The sequence below is a fragment of the Fukomys damarensis genome, unplaced genomic scaffold (assembly GCF_012274545.1).
Source record: "Fukomys damarensis isolate Sample0158 unplaced genomic scaffold, DMR_v1.0_HiC HiC_scaffold_20, whole genome shotgun sequence".
NCBI classification, from domain to species: Eukaryota; Metazoa; Chordata; class Mammalia; order Rodentia; family Bathyergidae; genus Fukomys; species Fukomys damarensis.
Genome location: NW_022900932.1, coordinates 9,627,700 through 9,639,314, shown reverse-complemented (window position 1 = coordinate 9,639,314; position 11,615 = coordinate 9,627,700). Strand labels below are relative to the sequence as shown.

At 50.6% G+C, this 11,615-nt stretch overlaps 1 protein-coding gene across 4 annotated transcripts; it reads left to right on the top strand.

Moving 5' to 3' along the window:
- Positions 1–6: 6 nt before the first annotated feature.
- On the top strand, positions 7–10,894 carry Mrpl14 (mitochondrial ribosomal protein L14). 4 transcript variants are annotated; one of them, XM_019206577.1, is made up of 3 exons: positions 7–31; positions 8,538–8,629; positions 10,435–10,894. In XM_019206577.1, the coding sequence occupies exons 2-3, from the start codon at positions 8,559–8,561 to the stop codon at positions 10,799–10,801; spliced, it is 438 nt and encodes a 145-aa protein (XP_019062122.1). In that variant the 5' UTR covers positions 7–31; positions 8,538–8,558; the 3' UTR covers positions 10,802–10,894. The 4 variants fall into 4 exon arrangements, with proteins under 4 accessions (XP_019062122.1, XP_010616011.1, XP_010616008.1 ...); XM_010617709.3 differs by lacking the exon at positions 7–31 and adding an exon at positions 122–277; XM_010617706.2 differs by lacking the exon at positions 7–31 and adding an exon at positions 4,877–5,011.
- The last annotated feature ends 721 nt before the right edge of the window (positions 10,895–11,615 follow it).

Sequence of the window (11,615 nt, the reverse complement as noted above, 5' to 3'; positions counted from 1 at the left end):
CTCGCCCTGCGCCCCTTCCCCGGGCCCTGAGGTGCGGGCTCCCCGGCGTGTGCTCCCCGCGTTTGCTCACTTGCTGTCTTGTAGGAGCTGGGTGGTCTGGCTGTCACTGCGTGCCTGCTGACCTGCACCTCCTCCCTTTGCAGCCAGTTGTGCTGTGATTCTGACGTGACTCTTTTCAAGGGCGTCCCTGGTTTCCTATTTCACCAGAGGCTGCGCCGGTCTGGAAAGATGGAGATGGAAGGACAGGAGGACTCGAATCTCATCACTGAAGCATGAGGAACGCGCGAGCTTGTTTAATTTCGGGTTCCTGAAGGGGGCAGAAAGAGAGGATGACTTCCCACAGTGGGCAGCACCCTGAGACATTGAGAGGACTAGATATATAAAGAGGTGCAGGGCGTTGAGCCACCTTGGGATTCTTGGGAGATGTGTGGGAGGAACTTGAACCCCGGCCTCGGCCACTGCTGGACAGGAAGAAGGGCGCTGCCCACCTGGGCTGTCTGATTCTGTATGGGTCACCGGCTCTGTGGTCGGCTAGCTTTTCAGGGCTCATTAGAAGCTTTTGGAGTACTGCAGTAAAGTTTGATTTATTGCAGTGTTTTTCAAACTGTGAGTTCTTTCAGTCAGTTGAAAGTCAATTTAGCAGATGCAGTCCCCCTTTAAGTAGAAACAGAAACTATCAGAGTGTGTTTTGCTCAGCAAGAGCAATGTTTCTTGACATTTGCCTCAGTTATGAGTGTTATGAGGTATAGAATAAATATAGAATCAGTGGCCCCTCCTGTGTCAGTGTGTTGGGAGGTGTTTGTTGTTGTGTTTTTCTTTTTTACCGAATCTGTTTTTTGTTTTTTGAGACAGGGTCTCACTATGTAGTTGAGACTGACCTGGAACGCATTATGTGTAGCCCAGGCTGGCCTTAATTCACAGTGATCCTCCTGCCTCAGCCTCCCAAGTGCTGGGTTTGCAGGTGTGCGCCACCACACCCGGCTCTGGAGTGTGTTTTTCTTTGTGTCACAGGAAATTTGGAAAGCATTGATCACTTGTGTTCTGTTGGCCCCCTTGCTCCTCAGCCTGAGCTTGCAGTCAGTTCAAATTGTCCAGAAAGATGTGGTTAGAACCCAGGGATGCACAGGAAGGAACAGGGTAGGTCTCTGTCTTCTCTGCCTGAGAAGGATGATGTTCACTTTTTCCAGTACTGGTGATTGAACTGAGGACCTTCACTCTGGACTACATCCCAGCCCTGTTTATTTTTTTTATTTTTACTTTGATGCAGGGACTTGTGCTAAGTTGCCTAGGCAGGATTAAATTTGTGACCCTCCTGTTTCAGCCTCCTAGAGTGCTGGGATTACAAGGATGTGCCACCATGCCCTGAATGAAAAAACAAGAATTTTGTTGGCAGTAGGAAGTAGCTGATTTTATAGGAAGCGCTGTTTTTTTCAACCGACAAAAAGGAAGGTAGTGATGAATCCTTGGTAGACTGCCTGGGTACAAGAGTCTTTGTAGGCTTGAGGTCTGAGAGTTGTTTCAGAAAGGAGCCAAAAATTTAAGGGCTGTGCTGTCTTTTTTTGTTTTGTTTTTTAAAGAATTGTCCATTTTACCCTTGTGTGTATGTGTAACTTTTTACGTAGTGTGTTGGTTTAATGGTTGTAAAACTAGTGTGATCTGTTGCTTGCATGGAGCAATAAAATTCATTTTGAGCCCTGATAGTAGATAACTGAAAAATTGAAATAGAGGGCATAGTTACTGGTTTGGAGAGCCCTGAAAATCATTGGAAGGTATTTCTTAAATATATTTTTTAAAATAATGCATTTGGGCTGAGAATTTAGCTCAGTGGTGCCACTGCCTGCCTCACAAGTACAAGGTCCTGAGTTCAATCCCCGGTATCCCCCCCCCCACAAATGCAGTTATGGATCTGAACATAGGGATTCTTGAGCTGTTTCTGCCTGTGCCTTATTAGGGTTACCACCTCTGAACAGTGTCCTCGGAGAGTGTATGGCATTTTGCAGACAGCAAAGGAAGCATTTCAGCAAGCCTGAAAAGAGAGTTGAATTAGCGTTATTATAGAATCTGTTAAGGAACAGTGGCCGTAATATTTACTTTTGAGACAGAGCCTTACTGTGTCCTGGGCACTGTGCCTCAAAGTCATCCTCCTGCCTCAGCCTACTGAGGCCTGAGATTACAGGCATGTACCACCATACCTAATCCAAAATATTTTATTGTTGCCTCTGTGGAAGGTAGATTCCTCCTCTGGAGTGTCTGTTGCTTAGGCCCTAGCCTCTCCTCAGCTCCTAGAATCCTAGATGATGTGTTGTCTTTTAAATCCTATTTTGCTCCACTGCCTCTTTGTGATTGTGGCATCTGGACCCATTTATGGTGGATTTTCCTGTTTGTGGCACTTGGGTAGTTCTTATAGCTCTGTAGGGGCTTGGGAAGGTCGAAAAAATCAGATTACGGCTTGAGTGCCATGGCACCACCTGTAATCTCAGTGCTCCAGGAGGATGAGGCACAAGAAGAGCAAGTTTGCACACAGCTGTAGCAGCTTACCAACAGCAAGACCTTGTCTCAAGATTTAAAAAAGGGGCTAGGGATATAGCTTAGAAAGAAGTCCTGGGTTCAATTTGCAGTACCAGAAAAAACAGATTAAGGTTAGCCTTCCATTTCGTAGGTGATGATTTGTACATTGTGGCTTGCCCTGATATGATCTGACAGGCGTGTCAGTGGAGACTAACAGTGATAGCTCAGGTTTCGGTGCACTGTCCTGAGTCAGGTAGCATAGTGGGTGCAGGTAGCTTGTCATTCACTAGGCGTCTGCAGGAAAGGATAGGAAAGTCCCCGCATTCTCATCTTTGGGGAGGAGAGGTAGCACTTCTCCAGGTCCCCTCTAAGGCCGGTATTAGCATAGAGATGCCGGTGAGCTGCCTGGGGTCTCCCGCATTCTCATCTTTGGGGAGGAGAGGTAGCACTTCTCCAGGTCCCCTCTAAGGCCGGTATTGTTAGCATAGAGATGCCGGTGAGCTGCCTGGGGTTGGGAGGCAGATCGCTTGTCTTGCACACCTAGCCTCCACAGGATGATTTAGACTTGCAGGGGTGGCGAACCTATGGCACCCATGTTATTGTGTTTCTCTTTTAAGACAAAAGATGTTAATGTATGAGTTGTTTGTCTTTTTTGGTACTGGAGATTGAACTTGGGACCTTGAGTTTGCCAGGCAGGCACAGTGCCACTGAGCTACATCCCCACCCATGAGTTGTTTTTTCTAAACTAAAACCTCAGTGTTCAGGTTTAATTGCAGTGTTGACACTGTTGTGATGAATAAGTGGTCTTGGGGTTGCAGTTTGGCACTTGGTCTCTAAAAGGTTCTCCATCCCTGATTCAGAGGTTTTCCCAGTCACAGTGCCCCTTGCCTGGGTAGAGATAAAGCACTTTCATTTCCATGTCACTTTGCTCTTCCTAGTGACCCCTGCTTGCGAGACTGGAGGAGTGATCTCAGGGTCACAGACTTCTAGGGAGAGGAGGGGAGGCTGGGCGGGAGTCCTGTCCTCCCCATCCTCCTGTTTTGCTGTTTCCCTGCTGTTCTCTTTCATGCCTGACCCCTCTACATTCGTGGCCCCATGTCTCTGGCCCAGTGTAGGTGGTGACAGGCAGGGGACAGCTATGGGATTTAATAGACACAAGTCTACCTGCAGCTTTTCCAGAATTTAAACATTCCAAACTTGCTCCTGGGTTATCGGTGTGTCCCCCTCCTCCCCCTGTGAAGCTGGGGTGGGAGGGAGATAAAACTGAAATATATAAAATCTATTTATTAAAAAAATCAGCTTGAATGATTGAGAGATGTCAGATTTAGCCAACAACCACTGCTTTAAATACTTCTGTAACAAATAAACATCTAAGAAAATTTTTTGTGGACCGAGTTGGGAAATGGGATTCTTTAGATACAGCCTATCATGCTGTTGAGGGATGCCTTGCTTATTTTTTTGGTTTTTTTATTTGATGTTATTTATTTTGTGGTCTTGAATATTGAACCTAGGGGCTTGCACTGGAGTGTATTCCCAGCCCTTTTTATTTTATTGATTGCTTGAGTGATTGGTTGGGATATTGGTAAATTGCCTGGGCTGTGTTAGAACTTGTGACCCTCTTTCCTCAGCTTCCCAGAGTGCTAGGATTATCAGCATGCACCACACATCTGATTATCTGTTTATCTTTTGAGATAGGATCTTGTAGCCCAGGATGACCCTGAACTTGATATATAGCCCCAGCTGGCCTCCGATTCACTGCCTCAGCCTTCTTGGTGCTGGGATGGCAGGCATGTACCACCATACCCAGCTTGGATTTGCTTATGTACTGTGAAAACTCGCACCTTGATCAGTGAGTCAGCTTCAGCTTTGGTCCTGGATGGCACTGGGTGGGTAGCATGGATACTTGCCTCAGTGGAGTTTGTCAGTGGTTGAAAGCAGCCTCTTGAGGTGCCCAGTGCCTGTCCTGTGCAGTGTAGGACAAGAACAGTGCTGGGCTCTATCTGGACTCTTTTGCTTGCTGACCTGGGATGAGTGGGCAAGTGTCAGCTTCTCTGACTTCATTCTCCATCTGCAGAATGGTGCTTCCTCACTGAGACCTCAAAATCCTCAGCTGATGCAACCTCTTAGGCTTTGTTTCTTGTTTCTTTGTTTCCATTGGATGCTTAGGAATGAAATCACCAAGAAAATGACCTCCCTGAGGACACTTTGAGAATTGCAACATGGTAGACTTGTGTGAAGTTAAAAAGACACAAAGTAGCCTGGTGTGGAAGCTGCCTACCTGTAATTCCAGAACTTGGGAGGCAGAGGCAGGAGGATCACTTCGAGTTCCAGGCCAGCCTCGACTACATAATGAGTTCAAGGCCAGCCTAAAGGATATATCCAGACCCTGTCTAAAAGAAAAAGAAAAGAAAAGGCATATAGTAAATTCTTCTGAAAGGAATTATGAGGCTGCAAAGCAGTGATGAATTTTCAGTCAACACACAGAAGCATTTACTGGGCCAGGGTAAGCAGGAGAACCCTGGGGGCCTAGGGATAGGGTGGGCGTCAATCCTGTGAGCCCACTCCCCACCCCTCCCGGCTTTGATGAAAGACCTTTAGAGGCTCACACTGGTGGCTTGTCCTTTTTGTGGCTGGGCTTTGCATTTGATTGCTTAGTGTTTCTTTTTTCTTTCTAACAGAATCTCCTTTAAGCACTCATTTGTGGTGGTGTAAGACTTTTTTCTTCTTCTAAGGCCTCACACATTCTAGGCACGTGCTCTGCCATCCAACTGTTCCCTTCCGTTCTCACTCATGGCCCTGTTTCCTCACTTTTCTATAGAGCTCACAGGAGCCTGTTCCCTGGAAAGGCCTTCAAATGCATGCAACATTACTAAGGCACCAGAGGATTAAAACTGTTAGGGTGGAAACGATGTATAGCTTGGTCTGTGATACTAAGTATACTATATAATTAGGTACAACATACAGGTAGCATAGATCTGCACATTTGTAGACACACTGTGCTGCTCTTTAGAGCTCCAGTGGTGATACGTTCTATCTTTCCTCAAGCATCAGAGGTTCTTTCTGCCTGCTTTTCTAGTTCAGACTCTGTATGAAATGAGATAAAACTCAGCTCACCTGGTCCTTGGGAGTGCCCCGAGCCCACCATATGGAAACTGAGCCAGAGGTTGAATTGCAAATCACTTCTGGCGCAGTCCCCCGGATCTTGATGTGTGTGTCCACTGTTCTGGGCCCTGGGTGGGTGGCACTTAGCCAGGGACTGCGGTCCCTGCTCCCACAGAGCCATCATTCCAGCATGCCTGTGGGGGTCGAGCCAAGTGAGGAAACCCATGTGACCCTGAGATCCTGGCTGTCCCTGTTCCCCACAACTGAGGGCAGGAGATAGCGTCAGCCAAGGGGAAGTGAGCACACTCAGGTGGCATCGAGTCATTTTGCCCACCACCTGAAGGGAAAGGTTGTGATTCACTTTCTGAGCCAGGAAGCAGTCTGTAAAGTTGCCCTGCAGTGAATGTAGGGAAGGAAGCACCATCAAGTTTCACCTCCTGCCCAGGCACCACCAGGCTTACAGCAAAGCATTAGACGGGGTGTGAAGCGGACTACACCGTGTCCTCAGGGTGGATCTGTCTATACCATGAAGTAACTCTAAGGGCACCAGAGTTGCTCTGAAGAGGTCTGCTGCTTCCGTTACTCTTCCTGATCTGGAGCAGCTACTTATTGGGGGGAAGGGATGCTTTCCACAGCATGCAGCATGGATGCCAGGCTAGGAGATGATTCTGGGGCCTGCAAGTCATACTGGGGTTGCTCCTCTGACCACCCACTTCTCGAGCTGGGGCCTGTGAGGTCCTGGGTCCTGCCATGTAGCCGGGCCCTACTTCGGGTTTGCCTTGCCTTACAGCCATGGTCGAGGTGTGGGGCCTGTCTTCCTCTTGGCTACTTCCCTTTGTTATTTTTATTTTTATTTTATTTTATTTTTTGTTTTGTTTTTTCGAGACAGAGTCTCACTGTATGGTCCAGGCTAGTCTTGAACTTGCTGCTCCGTAGGCCAGGCTGGGCTGGAATTTTCAATCTTCCTGCCGCAGCCTTCTGAGTGCTGGGATTACATGTATGTACCAGCATACCCAGCTTGCTCACTTATTTGTTAACAAATATTTATCACACTCTTTCTGTTTATCAGGATCTGCTGTGGTAGAGGTGGAGGGAGAAACAGTTGGTTTTTTGCTTTGGATTTTTTTGGAGGGATAAGCAATAGAAACGGTTACTGTTGTCTCTTTGCTGTTGAGGTGGGAAATATCAAATCTATTAAGAGCTGGTGAAAGTCACTGAATTAGCCTTTTCTTCTGACAGTGGATGTGCTCCCTGCAGGCACTCCCAGGTCACTCTTGTCTTTGGGGCCAGGGTGCCACCTGGTACATGTGGCCCGAGCTCCACAGCCAGTTCAGGTGCCATGCGTGAGCTCCTCTGGTTTTTGAGTTCTGGAGAGGAAGCAGCAAGGAATGGGGTGCAAGGGACACTGGCCTTACCTCAGAAAATCTCCAGTTCAGTGTCTGCCTCTGATGCTGTCCACGAGGGCTTCACCATCTTGGCATGCTTGTTCCTGGTGTGCAGGAGGGCGGTGGTGAGGCTGCTGTTCTGCACTGGCTCCTAAGACAGATGGACTGGAGCCAGGGGAGACCCAGGTGGGCAGAGAGGGGCGCAGGTTGTGGGCAGCTGTGAAGAGGGCACGGGTTGGGGTACTGATGCTCTGCAGGAGCAGGCAGGTGCCCAGATGCTCTGAGTCTGAACCTTGCTGGCCCCTCCTGGCCACCTGTGAACAGGTCCTGCCAGTGTCTTGGGTGAAATGGGGAGCCAGGCACAGTTGGCTGTGCCATCCGGGGTATTTGGCTGTAAGCGGAGCTGATAGCCTCTGGGCGTCTTTGGTCCTGTGTGTGTCAGGTGCTGGTGGTTTCCTAGGTTAACTGGCTTCTTTTGCATTTAACTTTTGGGTTGTAATTACATTTGGCCCATGCTTCATGGATTGTATCTGGAAGACACTTGGGAGCAGGCCTAGAGCTGGGGCTGAACCGGAGTTACTGCGCATGTATGGAATGTCCCGGCTTTTCCTGAGGAGGTAAACAGCGCTCCGCCTTCATTAAACAAAGTTTTATCTGAGAGCTTTGAACTTGTGCAGGGCAAGGCTATGTGTAAACACTTGGGTAGAGGCTTGGCTCATAAAGCTCTGAACCAGGCTTGCTGTAGACAGACATCTTGAGGAGGTACAGATGTGCATTGTGGTAAGAAGAGGCTGGCTGGCTGGCTTTCTTTTTGAGACGGTGTCATTGTGTAGTCTAGACTAGCCTTGAACTCACAGCAGCCCTCCTGCCTCAGCTTCCTGAATGCTGGGATTAAAGGTTTGCTGCCTGGATCTGGAGGCTTTTCCTGTCCAGGCTCCTGGTGACATTCAGGTGTCGCATGTCCTGGTGACTTCTAGGCTGGAATCATGTCTTGGGTTGGTGGTGGTGCTTGCTTTCCCGAAGCCCATTTCCTGTCCCAGATGGGGTGGGCAGCTTTTCTGTAGCCTGGTGGTGTTTGGGACTCTGACCAAATATAGACTCTGGCCAGTAAGTTGGCAAGGGCCACCATGGGCTCTGTACTTGGGGGAAAGGTGGCCAGGTGCCTGGCAGGACTTAAGTAATGCTCCCCACCTTAGGTGTTAAAGTGCCACCTTTAACCAGGAGGCCCACGGTGTCTGTGGGAGCCTGCATTCTTGGGTTATTGGGGAGTTGGCACAAAGAGGGTGCCAGTGGGAGGGTGCAGTGGCAGCCATAGTTATCATTTGGAATATCTATGGGGTCCAGTCTGCCCCAGCCCAGGTCAGACCATGACTCAGCAGGTGGGGCAGAAGCTTGGGTTCGTCCTCTCTTTGTAACACTGGGATTTATATTTAGTGACTACTGATCTTGTTCTAGAAGTGCCATTTCCCACACACATCTCCAAAGAAACCTGGCTCTGCAGAAGGACTTTGACCTAGCCGTCTTTCTCCCCTCTCCCAACAGGACTTACCGTCGTGGGATCCCATGGCTGCCTCTCCTGCACTCTGTGGCCCCTTGGGCTGTGTTAGCAGAGCACTCGGCCGGCATGCTTTCAGGTGACTTAAGACCTCCCAGAAGGGCCAGGGGATAGGGTGATAACATGACAAGAGTCAGTGTAACCTCCGGAGAGTCCTGGGTTGGGGAAGGTGAAAGCGTCTGGCTGAGCTGGGATTCGGTCGGGACTGAGGAGGAAGGGAGGTGGGGAGATGACAGTTGTGGTTGTGCTGGGGATGTCGTGGGGTGGCAGAGGATGGGCACTGCTGCTTTTTAGCCCCTCCAAGACCTGGAGTGGATCCGACATCTCTTAATGCTGCATTCCCCAGGCATCAAAACCTTCCCTTTTAAGGATGGAAATTTCTCAGTTGCAGAAACAGTAAATGCTTGTTACCAAACATTCCAGCATGGTAGAAGCATAGCTCCTTTCTTCCTTTAAGGGATGCTCAGGTGTCACGGGCCCTGGTGAACTTAGCCTGGGAATGGCTTCCTGCAGTGACGGCTTCTCCAGGGGCTGCAGGGAGGGTCTTAGAAACAAGTGATGTGAGGAGTGTGATGGCTCCAGAAGGCCTGAGACAGGACCTGCTGTTGGAGGAGGGGAGGAGGGGAGGCAGATGCAGGGCAGGCACCGGGGGCTGGGAGGCGTGAGCCTGGAGTTCCCTCTTCTGCTCTGGGTGCAGGGTCCATGTAGGGTCTGCACACACGCAGGGAGTGGGCCAGGCTGATGGTGGGGAGCCACAGCAGCAGTAAGCGGCCGGGTGGTTTCGCTTTAGGTCCTAGAAGGCCGTCTCGGCGGCACAGTGCCATGGGGCCTGGAGAACACTCGTGTCTGTCCAGTGTGGAGGGAGCCGTTGGAGGAAGGCAGTCATGGGGTGGAGGCAGAGGAAGGATGGAGCCTAGGATGAAGTGGCTGTGGGTGTCAGAGCAGAGTCCCCGGAGAAGCCGCCACTTCAGGAGGAAAAGCGGCCCGAGCACCTGCCGGGGCAGCATCTGCGGACGTGTTGTGGGGACTCTGAGGGCGGAGTATAAAAGTGGTGTGGCCTGGAGGTGGGCTCTCCATGTGGGCAGTGGGGTATTGGGCACGGGGACCAGGAGAGGAGCCCTGGTCACTTGAAGGCTCTGTCTTTTCAAAGCCCGAGGTGAACAGATCTCTAATGCTGTACCTGAATAGGTGGTCTGCAAAACACTCTTAAACTTTTTTTTTTAATTAACGGTAGCAAAGTTTTATTAAAGGTAGGAAGAGAACCAGGCTCTGCACAGCAAGTTTGGAACAAGTAAAAGTAGGAAAAGTTGAACACCCTACAGCGTGAGAGCAGCCACCATAGAGAGAGAACACAATGGCCTCCGCTGCACCTTACTCAGACTCCTTAACGATCTTGCTTGCTCTGTTGTAAACAACCTGAGCAAGTATCTGGGAGGCAGGTTTCTCAGGCAAGGTAGTAGGTAGTCCTGGCCAGCCGAGGATTTCTTCAGGTTAAGATGCAATGAAGTGTGTTATAGCAGAGAACTTGGGTTTCTTAAAAATGTATTCAAATCAAGAGCCAGGCATGGTGGTGCACACCTGTAATCCCAGCACTCAAGAGGCTGAGGCAGGAGGAGTGCCACGAGTTTGAGACTGGCCTGGGCTACATAGTGAGTTCAAGTCTAGCCTGGACTAAACAGTGAGACCAAAAACACCATAAAACAGTCTATCCAAATCGAGGCTGTGGCACAAGGGTAGAAGCTCTCAATTTGGAGGAGACATGAGTAGAATGGTTTGAGAGCTCAGCCCGTGCGTGTGAGTGTGTGCACTTGTGTACATGCAGCTGGTGTACACTCTCTGGCCCCTTCAGGCCTCTGACCTTGGCCTTGTGTTTTCTGTCCCCAGCACCACAGGCAGCATCGGTGCCATCCAGAAGCTGACGCGGGTGCGCGTGGTGGACAACAGTGCCCTGGGCAACACCCCGTACCACCGACCTCCCCGCTGCATCCATGTCTACAACAAGAGCGGGGTGGGCAAGGTGGGCGACCGGATCCTGCTGGCCATCAGGGGGCAGAAGAAGAAGGCGCTCATCGTGGGGCACCGCATGCCTGGCCCCCAGATGACCCCCAGGTTTGACTCCAACAACGTGGTCCTCATCGAGGACAATGGCAACCCTGTGGGGACTCGGATTAAAGTGCCGCTGCCCACGAGCCTGCGTCGGAAGGAGGGCGAGTACTCCAAGGTGCTGGCTATCGCAAAGAACTTTGTGTGAGCAGCGGTCCCGGCCCGCACCTGGCTGTGCGGAAGGCAGGGCCCCTCTGGGGTGGGGGACAGTGTCCTCTGTGGGAATAAACATTGTTGTGCACGGCTGCTTCCTGCGCATCTGGGTTGGGGCCACGAGGCCAACGACCATACCTGGCCCCATGGGTGACAGACAGCTGGCACCCTGCTCTTCTCCTCAGGGCCCTGTGACATGAGATCGTCCAGGCTTGGCAGATTCGGGAAACCGGGTACGAATAGCTGTCACTTTATAAATGTGCCACGGAGTCTGCTCATCTGTCTTAGAGGGCTCAAGATGTGGTTGCCTGGTCATAAAGACCACAGGAGTCAGGTGTGCTGGCATATACCTATAACCTCTGAGCTTAGGAGGCTGAGGCAGGAGGATCGTTGTGAGTTCAAGGCCAGCCTGGGCAGTTTAGTGGGGCCATGTCTCAAAAACACAAAAAAGATGACTGGGGCCACTGTGGAATGTGAATTGGACGTGTCCTGTGGGCTGCAGGAGCACCCAGGTGGTGCCCGGTCATTCCTTGGGGTGTCTGTAGCCAGAACTGCAAGGAAATAGGTTGGTCCTGTTTTGCAGGTGACGTACTGTCAGGCCTGTGTGGCAACTGACATTTTGTGTTCCGTTCATTTGTTGGTTTCCTTGGGGAAGTGAGGCTCTCATCAGCTCATGTCAAGTTCCTTCACCTCACACACCTTGGGTGCCTGTGAGCTACCGCAGCGGCCTCGGACGCAGGGTCACATCGTGGTCAGGAACACGCTTCACAGCCAGGCTGCCTGGTGTGAATCCCTGCTCTACCACAAGG